At 47.0% G+C, this 25,182-nt stretch overlaps 1 protein-coding gene across 8 annotated transcripts in view; it reads right to left on the bottom strand.

Moving 5' to 3' along the window:
- Positions 1-25,182, bottom strand: part of DCAF4 (DDB1 and CUL4 associated factor 4) — a 36,287-nt gene that overhangs the window by 2,320 nt on the left and 8,785 nt on the right. Inside the window, exons 2-14 of one of the 8 annotated variants that reach the window (XR_014059236.1) lie at positions 19,411-19,507; positions 17,157-17,254; positions 16,587-16,744; positions 15,781-15,863; positions 14,549-14,651; positions 12,360-12,503; positions 11,620-11,669; positions 7,804-7,883; positions 6,677-6,775; positions 6,466-6,563; positions 5,432-5,605; positions 4,966-5,080; positions 3,180-3,424 (exon numbers count right to left, since the gene is read on the bottom strand). Coding sequence is in view for 7 of the 8 variants with exons in the window: in XM_081508935.1 (XP_081365061.1) it covers positions 3,231-3,424; positions 4,966-5,080; positions 5,432-5,605; positions 6,466-6,563; positions 6,677-6,775; positions 7,804-7,883; positions 11,620-11,669; positions 12,360-12,503; positions 14,549-14,651; positions 15,781-15,863; positions 16,587-16,744; positions 17,157-17,254; positions 19,411-19,499 (1,485 nt within the window). In the remaining variant the exon portion in view is untranslated. Of the gene's footprint in view, positions 1-2,406; positions 3,425-4,965; positions 5,081-5,431; positions 5,606-6,465; positions 6,564-6,676; positions 6,776-7,803; positions 7,884-11,619; positions 11,670-12,359; positions 12,504-14,548; positions 14,652-15,780; positions 15,864-16,586; positions 16,745-17,156; positions 17,316-19,024; positions 19,508-25,182 lie in introns of those variants that run through there. The other 7 variants (XM_081508939.1, XM_081508940.1, XM_081508941.1 and 4 more) reach the window with 7 other exon arrangements.

Here is a 25,182-nt window from a genome sequence, read left to right as displayed (position 1 = left end):
GAGTGGAGGACAGCTTGCACAGAGGCCCAGGTGAGGGTGAAACATGTCCCAAGAGAAGGGGCAACAGGGTGAGGCGTGTGGTTCACATCTCGAGGCCACGTTTTATCCCGAGGCACAAGAAGCCATTGAGTGCAGGGATCTTTGGGGAGGGTCATTCTTGTGGTGGTGGCCTAGAGAGGCAGACTTCAAGGAGTGGGCCCAGAGGCTTCTACCAGCATAACATGAATGGAGGAATTTAGCCTGCAGCTGTTTTCAGAGATGGCTACATGAAACATTTAGACCAGAACAGAGTGAGGGCTCACAGGTGAGAGGTGAGCAGGTAGTGCCCTTGCTGGGGGCTCCGAGTGTTGATCTGTGGGCATTTCTGGTGACCAGTGTGTGCTGCTGTTCTCATCTGTTAAGAAAGCCATGAGCAAGCAAACAGCAAAGAGTTGATTGGAGCCTGGTGCTGACACCACCCTTTGTTCACTCTAGACCTTTCATTGTCACCGGGAGGGTCAGGGCAAAATGGCCTAACAGACCTACAAGTGAAAAATACCTCCAGAGTGTGTGACAGACTTGGTCTTTGGGACACTCTTGACAAGCCAATGTGCCAAAATGCTTTATCAACTTCACAGTGAAGTTTAACCACTTTTCATATCATCTAGACCAAATGTTAGGTAGGAGCAGTGACCACTAACCAAACATAAAAGAACAGATTGCTAAATTAAGAAGTTTTGATTATGTCCCCACCTCCTTTTTTTTTTTTTTTAAAGCCTAAGGCAAACATACAACTAATTCTTTGACAACTATATTTGCCTAGTAAGAAACTTGGGCTATAGCACAGTTGATAAGGAGTTAGGAAGGTGTTTGGGAATGTGATGTGCTCAGTCATGTCCAACTCTTTGTGACCCCATGGACTGCAGCCCACCAGGCTCCTCTCTGTCCATGGGATTTTCCAGGCAAGAATATCGGAGTGGGTTGCCATTTCCTCCTCCAGGGGATCTTCCTGACCCAGGGATTGGACCTTCATCTCCTGGGTCTCTTGGATTGCAGGTATTACCGCTGGTTATAGCAGGTGTAACCACCGGCTATATCTCAGAGCTCATCAGGTACTTTTTTGAGTAGTCAGTTGTCTCCTGTCTCTGAGACAGTGTACTGTTCAAAAGTGGACTGAGTAGCCACAGCTTCTCTGCAGTACAGAATTGTGGCAAAAGCTCTGCACTAGAGGTGCAATACCAAAGATACTCTCCGTAGAAGGCAGATCATGTTATAAACAAACTTGTGAGAACTTAGAACTTCAGGGGGTGAAAGTATGAGTGATATTAGGGTCACAGCTTAGCCCTTATGCTTGTTTGTTCTCTTTGGGTGGGGGCATGTCACCAAAATCAGTCCAAAAGATTCTGCCAGACCTTTTCAATCATGCAGCTATTTCCTGGGTCCTCTGTGCACGTCAGCATGCCAGGGCTGCAGACATACAGGGGCGATGTCTAAATGACTTAACACCTAAGAATTCTGGTAATTGGCAAGCTTCTTAGCCTTTGAGTGCCAAAAAATTTATTTAGATGGTGATTAAATATGAAATGCTAGCACTTTGTGATTTCTCCTTAGCACTAGGAGTGTGATACCCAAGTATTGTCAGCAACTGGAGGAGTGTGGAAAGTAGAGGACGTGGTCTCTTCTGCTACCGAGTCCCAGGTCTCTACTTCCCAGGTCTGTGGTCCGTGGTCAGTCAATTTCTCTGCCCAGAAAAGGATGCTGATAATTTTTATATTACTACTGCCCTACCTCCTTTATGGGTTGTTTTAAGGGTCAAGTCAGATTAAGATAGGGGAAAGTCATTTATAAAACCTAAAACTCTGAAAACATTTATTATAACATACAGCTCATCTACTGGATGACCATTCTGATTGATACTCTAATGAGTTTTGGATTTGTTTCTCTGTACATTAAGTTGTAGGAGGGTTCTGGCAGGACACAGATGCGTAACACTCAAGGGGGTAACTGTAGAGCGTTTTAATTGGTGAAGCACACTGGACTAGCAACAGAGACATGCAGTTACCAACTGTAGGTCTGAAGGGACAAATGGAGGGAAGTTCCTGGAATCCAGAGAGCTGTGTTTCAGCAGAAGCTGTAGCCTGGGGTGGAGGAACACAGCCACAGCCCACCAAACCCCAACAGGAGGGGAGCCAGAAACTCTCTCCCCTCAAGCTCCTGCCCTCTGCTTTCCTGCTGTTATGTTCGATTGGCTGAACCCAACCCAGGCCAGGGAGCCTGCTGAAAGCTTTGCAGCAAAGCCATGAAAGCTGGCCTCAGTCTCCATCTTTTGTTCCCTCACCCAAGATCTGAGCAGATGTTGCCATAGCTGGTTTGATGCTACAGCAGCCAAGCATCACGAGGTTCTAAATCATGAACAGAAGCAACACACCATGTTTTGGTTCTTTATTTGGTAGAAAGACAGGCTCTTTGTATTAACACTGTATAAACATCTCACCAACCGCTGCTCCTGGGATTACAAAAAGGCAAAGCCCGTTTTCTTTGAATTGGGGCCCTTGAATTGGATGTTCAGGTCACTATGATAAAAACAGGAGCTGCTGTACCTAACATTCTGGAAGGTGCTTCAAGAAACGCATGCTAAGGCCTGCCTAGCATCTGAAGGGATCCATCTTTCCTTTGAAAGCCAATGAATGGTAATCAAGGAGAATCCCAGAGATCTGACACTGGTTTTGAGTGAGTTGGAGAAGGCTAGTTTAATGATGCCCAACTCAGCCTTAAAAATCTTCCTCTAGAGACTCAGAGAGATGACTTCCCTTCTCCTCACCTGGCTTTCTTAAGGATGTCTTTCTGGGACCCAGGCACTGACCACTAACAGTCTGCTCATCAGGCTTCTCGAAAGGGCTTTTGGTGAAAAAAGCAGCTTTAGTTACTGTCTCTCTTCAGCCTTTAGAAAATTATTTTTCGTTAAAAAAAAAAAAAGAGGGGGAGAGAGATCCTAAGGAATTCAACAATAGGCACCTTTTATGAAAAGGACTTTCAAGGCTCTTGAGCCCACAACTTAACCGAAATCACTTTACTGAAGTATCTCCACATAAAACACAACACCTCTTCCTCAGCAGCTGGATGGATGGTACATGTGCACATAGACCACCCACTTAAAATGCCCTCACTGCAAACAGCAATTGTGGCAAAAATACGGCTACCTTAGCTCCCTTGAGTCACATTCACATCCCTCCAGGCCGCACCCTGCAGAGTTAGCTGTAGGAGAAGCAGTAAAGGTCCTGCCGGACGGCCATGAGCAGCCCTGGTGCTCCCTGGGTGCCCCCAAGCCGAGAAGAGAAGGCCACGCTGGGAATGTCGGCCTTGGAGGTGGGGTATGGGGAGGGTATGGTTCTGAGTAGTTGGCCATCGTGGAGGCTCCAGATCCTCGTGTAGCAGTCCTGCCCCACTAAGAAAGAGGGAAGACGTGCGGCAGGTTAGTGAGAATTCACAGGACCGGGGTGGAGGGTGGGGGGTGGAAACTGTGACCCTGGCTTCTACGATTCCTAAGGCCAAAGGTGATTCCACATGAGCCAAGCAAACTCACAACGGAAATTGTCTCTACAGATAAGATGTCCCTTTTGAAAATTAAAGTTACAGGTTGCCCTGGTGCTCCAGAATCACGAGTTGCTGGTATTCAAGGAAACAAGATGCAAAGGCTGGCTGTGACACCCTGGGTGGTTCATGGGGCATCTTGGCTATCGGGTGGCCCATTCTGTTTCTCTTGGTGACAAGGGCTGTTCAAAAGGGAGCCTAGCCCACCTGTTCTAGATGACATGCAGCTCATTTCCTTTTTATGAGAGAGTAACCAGGACGATCTCTTTAATTTCATTACATCTCGGGGCAAATTGGGTGATTACTCTTCCCAAAACATTTTCTGCTTTAATGGTTCAGTTCATAAGACTTTATAGTCTTCAGTGTTCACAGGTCAGAGGAAAGTCACCAGACACCACTGATTACAGCAGCCCGGACAGCCAATATATGCTACTGGGGGAAAAGGGCAGATCTTAGGCGTCACGGATTTCAGTGTGTGCTTCTGACCATCTGAGTTGACTCTATGACCTTAGGGGTGGGTCAGTTCAGGTTGTGCAGTTCAAGGATTACTGCAGCCAGCCCAGTCCCCACACCTGCTTCTCAGTAAGGCTCGTATCTTTTCTATTGTCCAGAGCACAGTAACTCTTCTGAGGTGAAAACTTGGGGAAAATAGACTTAAGGAAGTTAATTGCTGGTGGTGTGGTAAGAGTAGTAAAAAAAAATTCTAAGAAAGTTCTAGCAAAGTGATGCTTCTCAGCCACAAAAAGTTTCACAGCAGATAAGTACTTTCTGTAGGAATATTAGAAAATTTGAGATCTGTGAAGACTGAGACTATACCCCTTGCCAAGGGGCTACTATTTCATTTGTGAAACTGCCAAATAATTATATAATACAATCTGTGATCAACTTGCAACTCCTTTCAAGGGGGCTTGGTGCTGGAAAGCTCTGCTTCTATTCTACACATCATGGGATCACAGCGGTGGTGGTAAAGGGACCGGGCATTGGTTCCTTTACAATGACCTTAATCTCTTTTCTCAGCATCCTCTGGTAGAAACATGAGTACAAAGAACAGGGAGCTCAAGCTATTCGACAGGACAGCCGCCCCTGAATGTGGACCTGGTGAACAGACTTACCCCCACACCTAGGTCTCCTAAGATGCTGTGTTTTATTGCTCCTCACTGGCCTGTAACTGAAGTGATGTCTGCCCAGTGATGTGGAGACCAAGGGCTAGCCACATGCTGGGGGTTAAACTGTTGCTCACTGATGGCCAACTCTGCACCCCACCTTGACTCCCAGACCCCACCTGTCCACACCCCCTTTATTCAGCTTGTCATAAGAGTCATGTCTTCTCTGCTTTAGCTGCAGGGGGTCCTAAGGGTCAGGGTTGGTGGGATGGAGCGCCTCGTCCCCAGGTACCTGCCAGCACGATTCCTTCCTCCTCGTGCACGTGCAGGGGCAGGTGGGCATACTCGTTCACGTGCCCTTCATACTGCCTGATGCACTTAGTGGTCCTCAGGTCCCACAGCTTGATCTGTGGGAAGAAGCACAGAGGCTGTCAGGAAGGGTCCAGCAGGTACTGGTGAGCCCCAGGCATGAAAGCCAGAGGGGGCGAGGTGGTCTCCACAGACCTCTTCAAGTGAGAAAATGTAAGTTGCCCGCTCTGAGTCTGGGAACCCATCAGAGGCACCAGGACAGTGCCCCATCCCTTTAGACCAGACAGGGTTCCGAGTGGGCGGCAAAGCAGCCGCCCTGCACACCTGGCACCGCACCTGGTCTCTACAAGCCTCTCCCCTGCCTTGGTCCGACACAAGAGTCTCTGCTGCCGAGCCCCTCCCCTGGCCCAGAGCAGCTCCCGCGGCTGCTGAGTCAGTGGCGCCTGTACCGTGCCGGCCATGTCGGACGCCATCAGGCTCTGCTCTGCTTGGAGGAGCTGCACTGAGGTCACTGCAGAGTCGTGGGACAGGCGGGTGGCCTTCCAGCCCTTGCCCTGATTTTGACAACGCAGATCAATGGCAAAGATTTCGCCAGAACGACAGCCATTAAACAGCAAAGGAGCCTGTGGAGAGAAGGACTGCTTGGTACCTCCCTCCAAGGCTGGGAAGGGTGAGTCCCCCAGAACACACCCCCTGCCTCCCTTCTCCTTTGAGTCAGAGGAATGGGTAGAGGCAGGCTGGTTAGGGTTCGAGCCTCAGTGGAGACGGAAGGGTTTCTTATCAGAGGTCAAGACTGGACACCACGGGTCCCTCCAGTGTCCTCCCCGCTGGCTGCAACGGGGCCCTAAGGCCTCACCCTGGACCCCTCCCCTCCCGTGAAGTGAGGGTGTCCCGTCCCTGCCAGCTTGTGAGTGAGAAAGTAGGTGATGAGGGTGGAGTAAAAGAGACTAGAAATCCAGGAAAGACGCGGGTCCCAAATAGAGTGGGAAGATGGCTGAAGAGACCTGAATGATGAGTTCTGTGCTTATTGCCAAAAGCAGGTCGGCACATCTCTTCTACCCTTTGAAAGAAAGGTGGCATTTTCTACAGGTCAGGTCTTTGAAATGTAGTTAAGGACCAGAATTTTGATTTTTAAATTTATAAAATGGGTAGCTTGACAGCTGCATATAAAACTGTTACAAATTGGGACATAATTTATATATTAAAATTTTTTTACTGTCCTGCTGGCTAATCTAAGTACTCAAGAACTAACACTTCATTGGAACTTTAGGAAGTTGCTGAAAGCCAGCTGAGCCAGGCCTTTCTAGATCGGCCAAATTTCATTCAGCGCTGACTTATTCACCCGTTAATCACTTCGGATGCCCTCTTTTTACCTGTAAATGAGAGAGGAGGACTAGATTCCACACAAGGGAATCCCATTCCAACCCAGCACAAGGTCCCCTCTTGGGAAACTCTGTGTTAGGCCCTCCCCAATCCAACCAACCGTGAGAGCAAACTGCTGGGTCAAGACGTTGCTGTTGGTCCCAAATGACTGCCGGTGTCCCGTCACCACGCTGGTCACCAGGACTCGCCGAGACAAGCCTGGCAGAGACGGACACGGAGCGGTCAGTGTCCCTCTAGGTCTGGGGAGAGAAACCGTGGGCCGGCGTTTCAGGTCTGTGACCTCCCTCACCCTGGGCAGCTGGGTGGCTCACCTGTACTAAAGCAGTTGTTTGCCTGGATGTTCAGGGACCACGCACAGGACCAGGCCCCGGGGATCCGGAAACTGCAGAGCATGCCAGGCCGGTCTCCTGCTGAGGGAACAGCAGCAGTGTTTCAAGTCCAGCTGTGTGATCTCAAGCAAACTTTTTGTTAATTTTTTAAAATTCATAAAATATACATTAAGGGCACAAATCATACTATACCCCTTAATGAGTTTTCTCAAAGTAAGTAGAGCTATGTAACCGCCACCCAGGTTAATAGAACATTCTAGTACCCTGATACCCTTCATGTTTCTTCCCAATTACTACCCTCCTCACTCCTCCCTAAAGGGAACCACTATCCTGACTTCTAAGAGCATCTCTTGGTTTTCTAAGGCAAATTCTGAACCTCTTTTTGCCTCAGTTTCCTCCTTTGTAAAATGGTGATACTCCATCCTCCTGCTTCATAAACTGGCTGTATGATGAAATGCTAGGCACAAGGCTAAGTGTGCATTTAATCACTGCATTAAATCACTTAATCTTCCATGTAACTCGAGGGGGCAGATATTTACATTCCAGAGGTTAAGCAATCTCTTCACGATGGTTAGGGGCAGAGCTGGGATTCATGCCAGGTCTACCTGAGAGGACTGATCCTTGTCTCTGATCCTAATTCTCTGAAACTGAAAACTTCATATCCAGAATGCTGCCAGGCCATCAGACTGCCTTCACCCATACAGAATCTAAGTATCCCTGACAGCACCTTCCATACAGTAGGAGCTCAACAAATGCTCTCTTGGTGATTTGTATATAGGCAGCCTAAATAAATATTTTCATCTCCTGTATTGGTTACACATGCTTTTAACTGTTCTGGCTGCTGAAAAGACCTAAAAGGAGGGAATAAGTGAAGATGTACATGCTTCCAGTACAAATGCTGGGTGGGGTTTAAGGAATACTCCCAGGTTCTCTGCAGACCGTCCCCACCTTGTGAGCTCCCACTTGGACTCACCAGCCTGTGGTCTCCACCAGTCTTGTCCAAGCCATTACCACAAAGCTTATGCTGCTGCTGGCTGCAGCTCCTGGGAGGCAGAGGACAAAGATGTCCCCCAGCACCTCCTTATCCAAAGAAAAAGGACCCTGTGTACCTGCATGATTACTGACAAACAGTGACGTGGGGAGCAGGGTGGCACAGCCTGGAGTCTCTGCAATTCCCAGGAGGCACAGCCTGGAAAAGCTGTTAAGGACAGTCAAGAGCGAGTCTCCTCCAGGAGGAGAACGGGCATCAGCACCCTTCAAAAAAATCATCCACGTTTAACAGGCTCACACTTTCCATATTTAGTTTTGGATATTTTAAAAGGAAAAAATGTCACAGATACACTTAAAGACCCCCTTTTAACTTCCCCCACACAGAGAGAACTGCTACTCTAAAACAGGTCTGAGTTCTAGGCCTTAATATTTCTACTACACAGTATTTGTTCAAAAGCAATGTAAAGAAGTATTTGATTTTAAAATGGCATTACACAGAATCTTCTACAACCGTTCAATGTGCATTGTCTCTGAGACGTAATTATGATCATGTTTGTAGCTCTGGTTCAACCATTTACAACACAGAGCACTCCTTTGTATTAAGAGACCACAATTTATTTATCTGGTTTCTTTCTGCTGGGCACTGAAGTGGGTTTTGCCCCCTGCCCACACCCTTTCTTCCTCTCTTCTTCTCCTTCTGTCTTCCACTCCCATGTATGGGAAGCTTCTCTTAAGAGTTTCTTACACCTGTGATCAAGATTTCATTTTACACTATGGTGTGCCATATACACACAAACATTTGAAACAGGAGTTCCACAAAACGCTCACCCTTACTGAATAGGAAACTGGTATTTTCTAGCAGTTTTCCCCATTCTCCTCCTACACCAAAACTTGGCACTATCAGACCTTAAAAACTGTGTTTATCTGAATGGGTATAAATTATCTTTTAATTTGCATTTTCTCTGACTACATCTGATTAGTCATCAGGTTTCCCTTTCTTTGAGCTGTCACTTTATATCTTTTGCCTGCTTTTGTACTGGACTGTCTTCTGATTTAGTTCCTTTCCCTTCAGAGTTTCAACAGGAACCTGTGTTTATTCCCTACTTCTTCACCTTTTACTCTTCAACCCACTGAAATCCAGGTCAGACCCTCATCTTTTCAGTGAAACATTCTCCCCATGGTCTCCAATGAGCTCCTAATACCTAAACCCGATGAATGCCTTCCAGTCCTGCCCTGAGCCACGCAGCACAGTTTCTAACAACACCCTCCTTCTTGGCCTCCATAAGCACTCCCCTGGCATTCCATCCTTGGACCTTCTATCACTAAGATAGCCCAGCCTAGGCTCTAAGCCTCTTAAACTCGTGTCCCTCCTCTACTATTGCTCGTCAGTTCACTCTCTCTCCACTGCTCTTAGTCCTGCAGCTGCCTTCCCTCCAAAGTCTCATCCTCACCATCAGCCACCCTCACTGCTATATGAGAAGTGAATCCATGACCACCGTCCTCCAGGGGCATCCCACAGCCCTGAGGATTTGGTTTTGCAAGGTCCTACCTAGCCAAAGACATCATGGATACCAAGCCATTTACTGCGGCCAAATGTGCCAAGCTCTCTTCTCACTCTTCCTTCTAATGGGTGCTCTGTCCCCTCCTTCCCATGTGGGAGTCACCTCCAGAAAGGCCACCCCAATCCCTGGACTGTACAACTGCCCCATGGCCATCACTGCAGACTGATCACCTGTTGAGGTGCCCAGTTCCAAACTTCCACAGGGATTGTAGATGCTCAGTAGATGCTGGAATGAACACATACACCTCATCGAAAAATGTACATCTGTGCCGAGCAGGTAACAGTCTTGACCACCTGCGTGTGTGATGTGTAGGTATCATGTTGCCTTGGGTGGTAAGCCTCATGTTAAATATCTCTAGTGCAGAGGCTGTTGAAACTATACATGAGAACCCTGTGTCTGGGCAGCTCAATTCTTTCTGAAATAAATTTCTTTTCCTTTTAAGTTTGTAGGGCAAGGATGGGAGAAAGTCCTTACCCATGTTATGATGGCTGAAACCCAGGTTACACTCAAACTCTGCATGGTACTTACAAGGACCAGTATCAAAGATTTAATCCTTTAATAGGCCACAGGTCAATGAAGAAACTAGTTAAGTGTAGAAAAAATTCAGTCGAACCTTCCACCACTCTAGGGAAAAGAGCAGATGGCTGGTCTGAACCAGGTGTCATTTTTGTAAAGGGAGAAAGTTCAAGACCTTCAGTAAAAGCAGCAGGTGTATAAAAGCCTGATTACCTGAAATGACCACCAGAGGGCAAGCTGCTGATCAAACAGCGATAGACCCCAGTCATTAAACCCCATTACAGGCATACTTTGTTTTACAGTGGTCTGCTTTACTGCTCTTTGCAGACAGTGGCTTTTTAAAAAACAAAACAAAACAAAAAACAAGATTTGTAATAACCTGATGTTGAGCAAGTCCACTACCGTTGCTATTTTCCCAATGGCATTTGTTCATTTTGTGTTTTTGTGTCACATTTTGGTAATTCTCACAATATTTCAAAAATTTTCATTACTATTTTATGTTACAGTAATCTGTGATCAATGATCTTTGATGTCTACTGCAAAAAGATTGACTTGTCTTCAACAAGTCAAGCTCAGATGATGATTAGCATTTTTAACAACAATATTTTTAAGTTAAGGTAAGTACATTGTTGCTTAAATATAATGCTGCTGCACACTTAACCAGATAGTGTAAACAACTTTTATATGTACTGGGAAACCAAAAAATTCATGTGACTTGCTTTATTATGATATTCTCTTTATTGCAGTGGTCTGGAACTGAACCTACACTATCTCTAAGGTAGGCCTATAAATGAATTTTTATCCTAGAGAAGCATGGAAAAATGCCATGTTGTCTGAAGATCAGAAATGGGAGTGAGGTTTTTGTTTTGCCTTTTTTAAGGCTTGATCTCTTCTGCCCTCTGGTAAGATCAAGACAGTAACAGGTGGTCCCATCACTACACAAACCCCACCAAACGACAGCCACCTAAAACTTTCTATTTACAGAACACACACAAAGTTTGTCTTACATAAAATTTATAATCAGATCCTAATAAAACCCTTTGAAACAGTGTTGTGGAACAAATTAAAAAAAAACACTCCCCCCTTAAAAAAAACCCCCCAAACCAAACCAACAGATTCCAATTGAGGCATCATTTGTTGAGGACGCACGACATGGCCAAGCACTGTGCGGAGTGTATCACAGATGTTAACCAGTTAACCTGATGACAACTCTAAGTTAGTTTCAAGAACTCATTTGTTGTGGAAATAAACCACAACAAGACTCATCAACGCGTGGCTTTGACTCTGGGTCCTTCTCTCCATGAAGGACACGATGGACTGCTAACCTCTGCACCATCAAGAGCCCCCAGGGACCCCAGCTACCCTGACACTGCACTATGTGCCCCTACAATCTGGGGAGGGAAGATGGAGACTAGAGCGAAGAGTGCTCTGAAGAAGGCCATCGGGGGGCAGCAACCTAGGCCCAGAGCCCACAGCCCCAGTCCACGTCCAAGAACATCCTTTCTGGTGTGCCCTCAGCCTCCCCGCCCTGCCTGCAAGGTTCCCCTTCCCTCTGTCTCAGGAGGACCTGGGGTCCCTTTTTAAGGCTTTACTGTTCCTTTGTGCTTGGTCCCTCTGCTAAAGCACCAACTCTCAAGTCCAGAACTCTGTCTCATATGTGGTGACATCAACATAGTTTCAGCACTTCAACTACTTCTCTGTGCTCCATGGGAATCCCTGTTTTCTAGCGGGTGCACCGCTCTTTCCTCCAGGGGAGACATGCATGCAGAATGGCCCAGACCTCACAAACCCCATAGGTGCCCAGGTCTACACCAGGGTGCGGCCTGCCCACCAAACCTGTCCACTGCCCAAAGATACAGAACGTGGGAATCCAGGTGATTCAGCGAGGCCCAGCACATGGCGTTCACCTGGTGAGGAAACACACAGCAAGATGGGAAGACTGGTCTGACTGCCAACTTAGAAACAGACACTTTCTTACAGAATACAGACACGTGACTGCTTTCTTGAGGTCTCACTCCTTGAACAGGGGCTGAAATGAGCTTCTGAGGACAAGGAAGCTCCCTGCCCACCGCGTAGAACCTTGAAGGCAAGGGGAGGAAGCAACTCCTGGGCCACGGTCCTTCATCAGCAGCACGGGGGCCTCACAATGAGGCATCTGGTATCCCCTCCGGGGTGGGGATGGATTCTCTGCAATGGATCTCACTTCACCCAGAAACCATTTTCAACCTGTGTCTGTCTTGTGGCCCAGGTCTCAACAGAAGAGGAATTCACAGCTTCTTACAGATGCCATCATCCCAAATCAATGTGAAGGCTGCCCCCTAGTCAGCAAGCAAGCCCCTTACCTTTATGTAAATTTCAGTGCTGGCTAGACTGGCTGGGAGATGAACCCAGAATGGCACAGTGGGAGGACCCTCTGCCCATCGTGGCCCACCTCCTCCCAGGAGCTAAAACACCATGTTTTCCCTTGTGAAAATGAGGTAATTGAGCCCTGCCTCCTTCACCAAGCCCTCTCCTCTCCTCTGAGTGTGGCCAACTGCCGCAATGCCCTGGATCCAAAGGCAAAGTGGCTGCCAAGGCTACAGCGCAGGGCAGCATACCTTCCGGTTGGTGAAATAGAGGTTTTCGTGCATGTGCACCCTGAATGTGGGGGTCTTCAGGCCGTGCAGGCTGATGATACCGTACTTGGAGCCCCCGACTTTGACATCGTTCACAGTGAAGAGCCGGTCACTGTTGGTATCCGCCTGGAGAGGGGAGGTGGACTGTGGGTGACTGCCCAGGCTGAGCTAGGTGGGCTGCCTAAGACCAACTGCCCAGCCCCCATGCTCTCTGTGCATTTCCACCAGGTGAGGGCCCCTGTCCATGAGGGAACATGGAGTGACCTGACTTGCCCCTACATGGTGTAGCCATCACTGGGCAAAGCTAACAAGTATCTGGTCTCACAACTCAGAGGAGCAAAAATGGCAGTGGGGGGCATGGCAAGCAAGTCTGACCTCACTCAACTGGGTGTGGGAGAGTCCTAACGTCCACCCAGAGGACTGCTCAGATGAGCCTCATGGTAACAGAGCATGTGGTCATCATGCAGGCCACACAGCAATGTGGGAAATGCTAGTTATAACTGCCAAGGGCTAAAAGAATGCAAAATCAGATTCCTATTACATAGCTACTATGATTACCACCGCAGGAGACCCCAGTTCGATTCCTGAGTTGGGAAGATCTGCTGAAGAAGGAATAGGCTACCCCCTCCAGTATTCTCGGGCTTCCTTTGTGGCTCAGCTGGTAAAGAATCCGCCTGCAATGCGGGAGACCTGGGTTCGATCCCTGGGTTGGGAAGATCCCCTGGAGAAGGTAAAGGCTACCCACTCCAGTATTCTGGCCTGGAGAATTCCATGGACTGTGTAGTCCATGGGGTCACAAAGAGTCGGACATGACTGAGCGACTTTCACTTCACTATGATTACCACCCAGTAAAAAAAGGCACTGCGTGGGGAAAAAAATTGCAATAAAAAGATGGCACTGGGATGTGGGTTATTTTTAAGCTTTTCTTTTCTCATTTAAAAAATGTGGTTAATTATTTCAAAGCAAAACCTTTATATGTGTGTTTTTAATATATATGTATGAATATACACATATACACATCGGTTTGGATGCTGGTGAAAACACACTCCCTTTGCAAGTTCACTCGGCAAGAACAGGTATGTTCCTGAAGAATCATTACCATGACTAGCGTCAGATTGAAAACCTGATCCCAGGGTGACAAACTGCCCTTCCCACTGCTCTGGTCACACCTGCCATCCACTTATCATAACTTAGTGACGGGGAGGGTCCTGCAAGCACCAGCACTGAAGTGTGAGGACTGAGTGCCCAGGCCATGCTAAGCAGCAGGTGCACAGTGACCTCTACCGTCCCCACCTGGTGGATGGAAGGGGCTCCTGAGGGGAACCCACCACAAGAAAGGATTCTACTTGATTCAAGTCAAACTGTACCCCAAACACAGGAGAGAATGTGAGTCCTGGCCCCCAACACCCCTTCTGCAGAAGGGTTCTGCTGCCGAGGTCTCCTGGGGCCAGACCTCAATGGTCAATTCCATCGCCTCAGCCTCCCGTCATACCACCAGACCACTGAGGTTTTCTCACTCTCCTTGACCGGTCCTCTGCCTCCAGGAAGGCCTCCAGGGGTTGCCAGTCTAGCTCAGCAGTCTGACTCCTTCTGTCTGTGGTGGACACTCTGATTCTCTGCCAACATTTCTCTGGCCCCTGGCTTCCGGCTTGGGTCTAATTGGAAGTGGGAACTTTCTGTTCCCCAGAAATGATGCAATGGATGATGAAATGGAGGTGTGCTGGATGAGCAGGCCCTGCTACTGAGGTCAGGGACAAAGCAAGAGACGAATATGCTGTTGCTTCTGAAGGACACTGGAACTTCAGGTTTGGCCACCAAATCCTGTCCAGCATGGAAAGGATTAGAGGCCCCTGGCCCACTATGTACTTTCTCACCTGTGTACACAACATACCTAGTGGAAAGATACTTTGTGATGGTTCTCCATCAGCATGTGTGGACCCTGGCTTTAATGTCAAGCGACACAGCTGTAGTGATGACAATGGTCACAGCACAGCCTGTCTCGCCAGCTTGGCCTCTGCTGCTGGGTAGCTGCTAGTTAGAACCGTAACACCTGATTTCATGGCTCGTGGCTTCTATGCAGTCAGGCTTGATGGAAACCAAAGCGAAGCCACGAATGGTCCAGGGGACGGCCACTACACCCCGGAACCCGCGGATGGCTCCCTCGCACTCACCATTATCAGGTTAAACTGGTCAGTTGCCAAAGCAGAGGGATCTGAGCTCTGAATCTGGACCTTTTTCCTCTGCATGCAGCTCACTCGCAGCTCGTGGGCTAAACTGCAGAGGACAAAGAGAGCAGCAGGGGAGGGTGGACGCCATACCTAGGTATCCATGAAGAAGATACAGGGCTTCTGCTCTGTCCCACAGGCGGAAGACCATCTTCGTGGGTCAGTTCTGTCTCTGTGTTAAATCTCAGCAGTGGAGCTGAGCAAGGCCCCAGGGAAGCTCGATTTAAGAATCTTAGGAAAACTACAGCAAAGAAATGGGTGGCTCACTCATGGTGTCAAAGAAGGTCACACTAGAAAGATTGGTTTTGGATCCTCTAGCACAACTCTTTCTCTTGGGATGAAGAGCATGTGACCGAAGCGAACAACCTGCTGGAGGGCACACAGTTCATGCGCAGCCGCCCCTCCGATTGCCTCCTTTCCTCTTCACCAAGGACCGAGCTTGTCTTCGGGTGAAGAACAGATCTTCCTAACTAGACCTTTAACTCTCTTCCCACCTGCACTGGCTGATACCGCCTGTAGGGCCGGCCTTCCCCGGAGGGGGCCTCCCCAAGGAAGCCACCCACACTCATGCTGTTTCTTCCCTGGCCCAGCTGTAGCAGGAAGCAGCAGGAAGCAGGGGCCAGGAGCTCAGGCTTGGGAGTCAGACAGATGGTCGGTCCCCTTTCCACCTTTACCCCGAACAAATCATTCAACTCTGAGTCTCAGTCTCTTCTTTTGGAACCTGGGGGAAAGGTCAACCTACCTCATAGGTCTTTAGTTAGAACTGTAGACATCACAAGTTGTTTGAAATTTAGTACATACCCATTTAACGTGCCATTTTTGCTGACAACTCGTTAGAAGGAGAAAAGGAGGCAGAAGTCTGATGAGATGAAGTTAAAGGACCTTCTACTTAACTAGAAACAAACTACAGGTAACGAAGCGGAAACACCTTGAGAAATTCCTGCCCAGTTTCTCTGCCTAGATGCGTTCCCCGCTCTCCCTGGCTCTAGAAGGAAGGTGACGCTCCCAGGGCTAACTTCAGCAGCGGAAGGCAGGCTGTGAGCTGGAGCGCCTCCACTGTGAAGGCTCCTCAAAGAGCAGCTACGCGCGCTATGTCGACTTAATTCTTGGACCATGGAAATAAAAAAATAGGAAAAGAACACTGATGAAGAAAACATGACCATGAGGCATTATCTTACCGGCAGTAGCTGGTGGCGTTGAGAAAACCCAGCTTGCTTTTCTGGAGTAAGGAAGAGGCATTAAATCCCAACCTGGCTATTTTCTAAATTAAAGAGAGAAAGATTCGATGAAGTTTTCTGTTACAGTATAATGGATTCTGTTTTTAGGATGCGATGAAGAAACAGGTATTAAGTTGACAGAAATTACACGCATAAAAATCTGATCCTCTCCTCTGTTAGTCTCCTCTCCTTGGAAAGAGGAAAAGCCTATCACAAGAAAGAATGTGAGAGCTGCAAAGTCTGCTCAGCTCCCCTCTCTCCAAGGCCCCCATCAATTTAAACCTGAGGTGAGGCCACTGAGCTAGCGAGTGCAGGAATGGCCCTGGCCACTCAGGTCTGCATCGTGCTTTCCATTTGAGCTACAGTGACTGTGGGGCCTGGATTTTCCATTCCACTGCTCCCATGATCGCTGAGATGTCCTGGCATCTCATCCCCAGAAGCGATCCTGGAAACCCTCCTATCCAAACCACACGTTCTGGTTTTCCATTGAAAATATATAGTCACAGAGGCTGTATCGGGTTGCTATCCAAGAACCTCCGGGGGAGGAACAGAGTGTCAGGATTACTGATGACACCCAGCAAATGCGAAAAGGCAGTGGTGGGGGGAGGAGTATCTTGCCTGTTCCTATTCTCTTCATCAGGTTCTCGTCAGAGAAAACTCGACATCCCCCAAAGTGCGCTAGGCCGAGTGTTATGGGGGTGTTTAACTGACACCTCCTTGCCGGCAGGAGTGGAGGGGATGGGGCAGTCCCTGGGCGTGGCACCGACCTTTCCCTGCCGTTCCTCTTGCTCTAGCAGCTTCAGCCTCTTGCGCTCCATCTCCTTCTGCCGGATACTCTCCTTTGTGAGCGGGTTGCAGTTGTTATGTCCAGGCAGCAAGCGGAAGTAGCGCTTCTTTTCAGGATCAAAGTAATAACCTGGTAGATCTTAAGTCAAAAGAAATAAAATTCAACTTAAAGCTCCATGAACTTAGCCACCCAACGAGGAGCCCAGGGGCCTGTCCACCACCCCTCCCAGTCGCCGGTCTTTCCCGAGGGACAGTAGGTGGGCGAGCACTGCCAGTCACCACCCTGGGCCCAGAGTTCAGCCCTGCGGGGAGCCGTTTGCCTCAGGGTCTCGGTTCTTAACACACTCAGCTCCTCCCCTGAGTGTTTCAATTTGCTCCCAGGATTTCCTCCCAGTCAGGAATGGGCTAATGACACACCTAGAGTGTACCACACATGAGTGAAGACACACAGGGCTGAGGAGAAGGACAGTCAGAACAGACAGAATCAGATGACGAGGGATGACTAGGCTTCATCTTTCCCCGCAGGAGCCCTGTCCAGCAGGAGGCTTTACCTGGCACAGAAGAGCTGTCAGCTGTGCTGGAGGTCGAGGGGGCCTCACCATGGCCATCGTTGGAAGCCTGCGGGCTCTGCTGAGCCCCCGCGTCATTCCTGTTGACACACAGAGTAACTTGCGGCCAGTGAGTCCCAGTCATTCTCTGACCGTGGGGTCCTGCAATTCCATAGCCTTCACATTACCAACCCTTGATTACTTGGGAAGCACTGACCCTTCTCTTCCTTGGAAGCAGTATACCTACTGCTAATATACCAGAGTTAGGGCAAGGTTTTGGTTTCTTAGCCTTTACAGGTTTCAGGTCACAGTACTTCCCCTTTTGTATCTCCTCCTTTGAGCATTTTCTGAGGTCTTTTGGAATTTTCCAGATGAAAATGAGAACAGAACTCTTGGCCAGTAAGAATTTTATCAGCTGGGCACATCTGTCAGCTCAAGAGTAGCTACAAGGCCAGGTGAATTGCAGGCTTTACTGGATTCAGCAGTACTAAGAATTTACATTTCACTTGGCTACCCAAGCCTACAGTTGGAGAAACTGGGGTTCGGGCACAGAGGTGATTTCCTCAACAACACTCGGACAGAGCCATGGTTTAAAGACTCATTCTGCAAAGCTACAAGCAGCTCCTGTGGCAATTATAGGCTGAAGGATATAATGATAGAACAAAAGACCTAATTTTAGAATTCTGATAAAGTCCACTTTAAAATTATGAACTTCCCCTGCCCCCTATAATACTGAAAGGAATACAAACTGCAAAAAAGTTGAAAGAAAAAAAAAAATCAAAGATCTTTCTTTTTGCCTATAAATACTAACTATGAACAGCTTCGGAGAATATTATTTATTCTCCCTTTTTATGGCCCAGAGCTTCCCGAGGCAGTTCATCTGTGATCAGCATCAAGAGAGAGAGGGATGTCATGACAGATGTCTACATTTCTAGTCCAAGGACTGCTGTTCCCATCTTTCCACGTGGAGTGCAGAGGATTGCTGTCCTGAGTGTTTCCACGCGACTCTGCCAGGCTGAGTCAAGGTGCTCTTACACACACCACATTCTAGTGCACGTTGTGCTCTTGGGGGAAGGCCTGGGGCCCATGGTTCTCCTTATACAACGTACAAACACTGGGTACTATCCTGATCTTTCTACAACATGGGTCGAGTTTGGGACTTCAGCTCAGAGTCCCTATTAAGTTGCAACAGGTGAGGCTCGCCCATACGGAAGGCCTGAGCAGAGGCAGGCAGCCTCATGGGGCTGTACACACACCACTGTGACCCTCGCAAGAGAAGGACTGAATAAGAAGAGTGACTCAGGGTGACTGAGTAGCTTGCTCGATTTCACACAGGAAAAACGCAGAGCGTCAAACCCAGATCTCCTAATTCTAAAGCCCTTGTTCCTTCCATAACAAGGTGATGCTTTTTTAAAACTTAAATTTTAGGGTTTTTTTTTACTCTTTGAGTTAATCTGTTCTAGAGAAGCATACTGGCATTCGACAGCTTCTGATCCAATAATTAGAAATTTGTCCATTTTAAAAGGAGATCTGGAGAGTGGAATGGTTCTAAAATTGGCATACAGGTCTCCTTTGGTAAGGAATGGGCTGTAGAGACCTCCTAGGGCCAGAAGTCAGGTCAGCAGCCCTGAACTGTCAGGAGGTATCCTCTCCTGGGGTGGAGTGGGGTGAATCATGTCCTGAGACTAGACTGTTTGCACTTCATTCATGCAGAAAACCAAGTGTGGAAAATGTTTATTATAGAGATTTCACCTAAGTATATGCTGTTTTATTTTTTAAGAAGGGTGGTAGGTACATGATATTCACTGTATTATTCTTTATACTTTTCTGTGTTCATTAAATACTAGATATTATATATTACATAGCCTTACTTGGGATTTAGGCTGAATTAATGAAATTAGGTTTCCAGAAAGTTATTTTCATAGGCTGGAAAAAAAATTAAAAGAGAGGAAGAAAGTCTGAAAAATGGAGAAACAGCTCCTCAGTTACACCAGACCATGTTTCCTCTAAGCCTGTGGCTAGGGCTCTGGCCACAAGTCATGGTCACATGGAACAGAAAGATGAGTGTAGCCATCTCACTACTCAAAGTGTAGCAGACAGGCTGGTCCACAGCAGAGACACCCCCGTGGAAGCGTGTGAGACGTGTAGACTCTAGTCGGCCCCACCTCCGACGCTGCATTTTGTCGAGACCCTTAGGGAGTTAGGTGCGTGTGAGGGTGCTGGCGATGCTAGGAAGACACCGGGCAACGGCACTTGCCTCTCGTTAGAACCATGCTGTCTGAACCAAGCGTTGTGTCGGTAGCCCCTTCTCCTGTGTCTTCTGCTCTGCCAGCTGCTTTTATGCATTTCAGCTCCTAAAAGATAGAAAGAAGACACAAAAAGAAATTACATGCAAATGCACGTACGCACATCTTTCTCTTCTGTTTACTTTTGACAGTTCAGTTCCTTCATGTACAGAACTAGGCAAAAGGATGTCCCCAATCTGAGTTATCATGAAAGCCGCCACCAAGCCTTATCCGGAGAAGGACTCCCACCAGGTGGACATGTGGATAAAACCCAACGCGCCCGTACCCATCTCTCTGTCTGCAGCCCTCTTAGCTCACAACAGACACCTGGCCCGCCAACCCGCCAATCTCCATTTCCCGGGTCACTGTGTGACGTGTTGACAGACTCTCACAATTACTTTTTGACTGAAGTCTGAGCCTGCCAAGAGAACCTTCTTCGGCTAGTTTTCTTTTCCTTACCAGATTCACACCAGAGCTATATAATAATTATTCTTTCAATCCACACACATCCCTGATTCATACAGAACAGTTAATAGTGAACACTTTCTCTTCCTCAGTATTGAGCAGGAAAAATTGTGAACAAATTAAATAGGGCCAATACCTATGACTTCGCAATGTGCTTTAGAGAGTGTTTTAGCTTCCCGAAACACATTAACTGTTAAAGGCAAGGCTGTGCATGTGCATTTGTTGAAATGATGACACTGATGTTGCCATAACTATTTCAAGTGGCTTTTTCAAATCTTACCTCATATAGCCTGAATTTATCACTTAGTTGTCAAAATGTCACAAGTTTTAACATTGGGAATCACACTAGGAATTCTTAAGAGACTGAACTGTAGTATGGAGGTCAGTTGCTGCAAGATTCATGCTTTCCCAACACCCAGTTGGGATTCCTTCCCCTCTCACTGGAGACACCGTAACATCTGACTGAATGTACTCTATAAATGTATTTAAGTGCCATGACAAAAATTGGAAAAATATTTCTACGGCTGAAATACAACCAAAGAACAGATAGAAAATCTACTTGCCTTTGTATAGCAGACAGGAATCAAGACCATCCCCAAGAAAAAGAAATGCAAAAACGCCAAATGGCTGTCTGAGGAGGCATTACAAATAGCTGTGAAAAGAAGAGAAGCAAAAAGGAAAGATATACCCATTTGAATGCAGAGTTCCCAAGAATAGCAAGGAGAGATAAGAAAGCCTTCCTCAGTGATCAATGCAAAGAAATAGAGGAAAACAATAGAATGGGAAAGACTAGAGATCTCGTCAAGAAAATTAGATACCAAGGGAACACTTCATGCAAAGATGGGCTCAATAAAGGACAGAAATGATATGGGCCTAACAGAAGCAGAAGATATTAAGAAGAGGTGGCAAGAATACACAGAAGAACTGTACAAAAAAAAGATCTTCACGACCCAGATAACCACGATGGTGTGATCACTCACACTCACCTAGAGCCAGACATCCTGGAATGTGAAGTCAAATGGGCCTTAGGAAGCATCACTATGAACAAAGCTAGTGGAGGTGATGGAATTCCAGTTGAGGTATTTCAAATCCTAAAAGATGATGCTGTGAAAGTGCTGCATTCAATGTCAGCAAATTTGGAAAACTCAGCAGTGGCCACAGGACTGGAAAAGGTTAGTTTTCATTCCAATCCCAAAGAGAGGCAATGCCAAAGAATGTTCAAACTACCGCACATTGCACTCACCTCACACGCTAGTAAAGTAATGCTCAAAATTCTCCAAGCCAGGCTTCAGCAATACGTGAACCATGAGCTTCCAGATGTTCAAGCTGGTTTTAGAAAAGGCAGAGGAACCAGAGATCAAATTGCCAACATCCGCTGGATCATCAAAAAAGCAAGAGAGTTCCAGAAAAACATCTATTTCTGCTTTATGGACTATGCCAAAGCCGTTGACTGTGTGGATCACAATAAACTGTGGAAAATTCTGAAAGAGATGGGAATACCAGACCACCTGACCTGCCTCTTGAGAAACCTGTATGCAGGTCAGGAAGCAACAGTTAGAACTGGACATGGAACAACAGACTGGTTCCAAATAGGAAAAGGAGAATGTCAAGGCTGTATATTGTCACCGTGCTTATTTAACTTATATGCAGAGTACATCATCACAAACGCTGGGCTGGAGGAAGCACAAGCTGGAATCAAGATTGCCAGGAGAAATATCAATAACCTCAGATATGCAGGTGACTACACCCTTATGGCAGAAAGTGAAGAAGAACTAAAGAGCCTCTTGATGAAAGTGAAAGAGGAGAGTGAAAAAGTTGGCTTAAAGCTCAACATTCAGGAAACTAAGATCATGGCATCTGGTCCCATCACTTCATGGCAGATAGATGGGGAAACAGTGGAAACAGTGGCTGACTTTATTTTTTTGGGCTCCAAAATCACTGCAGATGGTGATTGCAGCCATGAAATTAAAAGACGCTTACTCCTTGGAAGGAAAGTTATGACCAACCTAGATAGCATATTAGAAAGCAGAGACATTACTTTGCCAACAAAGGTCCGTCTAGTCAAGGCTATGGTTTTTCCAGTAGTCATGGATGGATGTGAGAGTTGGACTATAAAGAAAGCTGAGCGCCGAAGAATTGATGCTTTTGAACTGTGGCGCTGGAGAAGACTCTTGAGAGTCCCTTGGACTGCAAGGAGATCCAACCAGTCCATCTTAAAGGAGATCAGTCCTGGGTGTTCATTGGAAGGACTGATGTTGAAGCTGAAACTCCAATACTTTGGCCACCTGATGCGAAGAGCTGACTCATTTGAAAAGACCCTGATGCTGGGAAAGATTGAGGGCAGGAAGAGAAGGGGATGACAGAGGAGGAGATGGCTAGATGGCATCACCGACTTGATGGAGATGGGTTTGGGTAGATTCCGGCAGTTGGTGATGGACAGGGAGGCCTGGAGTGCAGTGCCCCTGGTTCATGGGGTCGCAAAGAGTCGGACATGACTGAGCGACTGAACTGAACTGAACTTGCCTTTATTCCCCAACTTCTACTTTTGAGTAGGGAGTGTCTGCCTGTTAGCATCAAACAGAGCACTGGAAGTCCAGACCTACGTTCCAGAATTCACTATTTATCCAAAGACTCTGTCAACCTATGATTGTAAGTTGCGGTTAATTTGATACAAATGAACTGAAATTAAGTGAGTATTACACTTAAACATTTCATGAATTCTGTAATGAAGTCCTTGATTAGCTTCCTTTCAAAGTCAGTCTGCTTCCCTCAGAGTCACTGCATAATTTGGATTAGTTTAACCAGCCACTCTCTAGTCCTGTGCCAGAAAGAATATGCACCACTAAAGCACATTAAACAGCCATGCCGACTTGGAGTCGTCATAAATGTTTCACTTTCATCCTCTGCTGGGACATCATAAACTGACCTAGTTTTATTTACTCCTAGTCTGGTTCACTCCTGACAATACAGAGTGTTATCAGTCTCCTAAAATCCTTTCCACTTCCTTCTAGTCACCATTAGTACACAGCACAGATCCCCACTTCACCCAGAAGACGGACGTTACCAGCAAGAATACCCCAACTTCTTTCTCATCCCCTGCACAAATGTCTGCCTTTTCTAATTCTTATCATCTTCCCTCCTGTCTAGGAGAAACACGTGTCCCTGTGTCTTTTCCAGGCCAACCCATCCCTCCTGACAGTTTCTTTCTCAAACTCTGCCGACATCTGTTCTCATATGTTTAATCCATCTCCCACTTTCCTTATCTCAGCTTATAAACATGCTCTGGTTTTTAATTTGTCTGTACTCCACCTCCAATCCAAAAGGAACAAAACTGTCCTGGTTTTTAATTTGTATGTGTTCCACCTCCAATCCAAAAGGAACAAAACTGTTCTGGAAGCACGATCTGTATGTATATACCCTACTTCTTTATTTTCCAATCATTCCTCAATGCAGTCAGGCCTCCTCTATCCTCACACTTCTGCTAAAATGCTCTTACTGAGGTGTTAACTAATGATCACCTACTTGCCAATGTTAGTGGTCTCTCTTTAGTCCTGATTCTCAAGACATGTGACACCACAAAGCTTCACGCTTCTTGAGGTTCCAGGAATAGCTTTCTCTTGGTTCTCCCCTGACTTGTCAAGTTCATCCTTCTCTCGTTTCTCTTGGGCCAAGCAGTCTGTGTTTCCCAACATTCTATCCTAGATCCTCTTGATTCCATACTTAATACCATCTCACCTACAAAGAGTTTCACTTCTATCCTAGCATTCCGCTAGAGCACGGGTCCCCAACCTCCAGGCCTCCAGACCAGTACCTCCTGTCAGATCAGCAGTGTCATTAGACTAGAAATAAACTGCACAATAAATGTAATGTGCTTGCATCATCCTGAAACCATCCCCCCCATGGAAAAACTGTCTCCCATGAAACTGGTCTCTGGTGCCAAAAAGGTTGGGGACTGCTGCTCTAGAGCATCTGCTGCTGCTGCTGCTGCTGCTGCTGCTAAGTCGCTTCAGCCGTGTCCGACTGTGCGACCCCATAGACGGCAGCCCACCAGGATCCCCTGTCTCTGGGATTCTCCAGGCAAGCATATTGGAGTGGGTTGCCATTTCCTTCTCCAGTGCATGAAAGGAAAAAGCGAAAGTGAAGTCACTCAGTCATGTCTGACTCTTCGCAACCCCATGGGCTGCAGCCTACCAGGCTCCTCCGTCCATGGGGTTTCCCAGGCAAGAGTACTGGAGTGGGGTGCCATTGCCATCTCTAGAGCATCTAGTTCTTATTAAAAGGCCACCTCCTGTCTACTTCTACAGACCTAGCAGATTCAACATGTTCCCAAGAGTTCATAATCTCTCTCTAGTTTCCTAGCCTGCTCTCTCACCTATCTGTATTTCCCTTCTCTGAAATTCCACCATTGCTTCACCCCATCCAAAAATATAATTTTATTAATTTTCCTCAGTAAACCACTTTAATGGCTCCTGAATTTAGATCAGTTATCTTAAGCCTCAGACAAAAAAAGAGTTGCCTTTATTAAAAATAAGTTAAAAGATTATCATTATTACCAACTCAATAAAAAGATAATGGTGAGTCAAAGGCTTCAAATTACCCAGCGGGAGACAGGCCATTGGCCCACCAGCGCCACTGTCCTCAACAGAGCGCTGCACAATCACAAGGACACAGCAAATAAAAAAGAAATGGAAACTGCTGGTTTCGGCCGAAGACATTACTTCTAAACTACCAACTTACACAAACACAGGTTCAGGCAATGCAACAGAATAAGGGAGGCTGACAAGATCAAGCCAAAGTCATTTTTAAAAAGTCATAATAAATAGATGTTGACCAAACACAGAAAAGAATTAAGAGTAGGATGAAACGGTATCTTTTGTACTTTTAAGAAGTCTGTTTCAGAGGTGGGGAGTGTGTCTTCCCCAAGTGTAAACATAGTTCAATCTCAATATCCACTTTATGGACCAGGCTTGCACCTTTCCCTCTGCACTGAACTCTGTACTCCCACCTCCCACCATTAGATGTGATGTGAATTCTTTAAGACAAAAGTCCTACTTTGTTCCTTTTTCTATTCCTGGCACTCAGTAGTTGGCTCTCAGTAAATGTTCACTGAGCTAAAACCAACTGACCAACAACCAGGCAACCAACCAACCAGCCAACTCTGCAGCTATTTTAAATCCCAAGTAGCTTCCTTCTGTTCTGGGTATTTTCATTTGATATTCAACATACATTACAAAGCGCCCACTCATGTCAGGCACTGGGCATGGAGGGGCAGGCAGAGA

The sequence above is a fragment of the Giraffa tippelskirchi genome, chromosome 7, assembly GCF_054371585.1.
Source record: "Giraffa tippelskirchi isolate mGirTip1 chromosome 7, T2T-mGirTip1v1.2.pri, whole genome shotgun sequence".
Taxonomy (NCBI): domain Eukaryota; kingdom Metazoa; phylum Chordata; class Mammalia; order Artiodactyla; family Giraffidae; genus Giraffa; species Giraffa tippelskirchi.
Note: the sequence above shows the minus strand (reverse complement) of the source record. Positions and strands in the feature narration are given on the sequence as shown.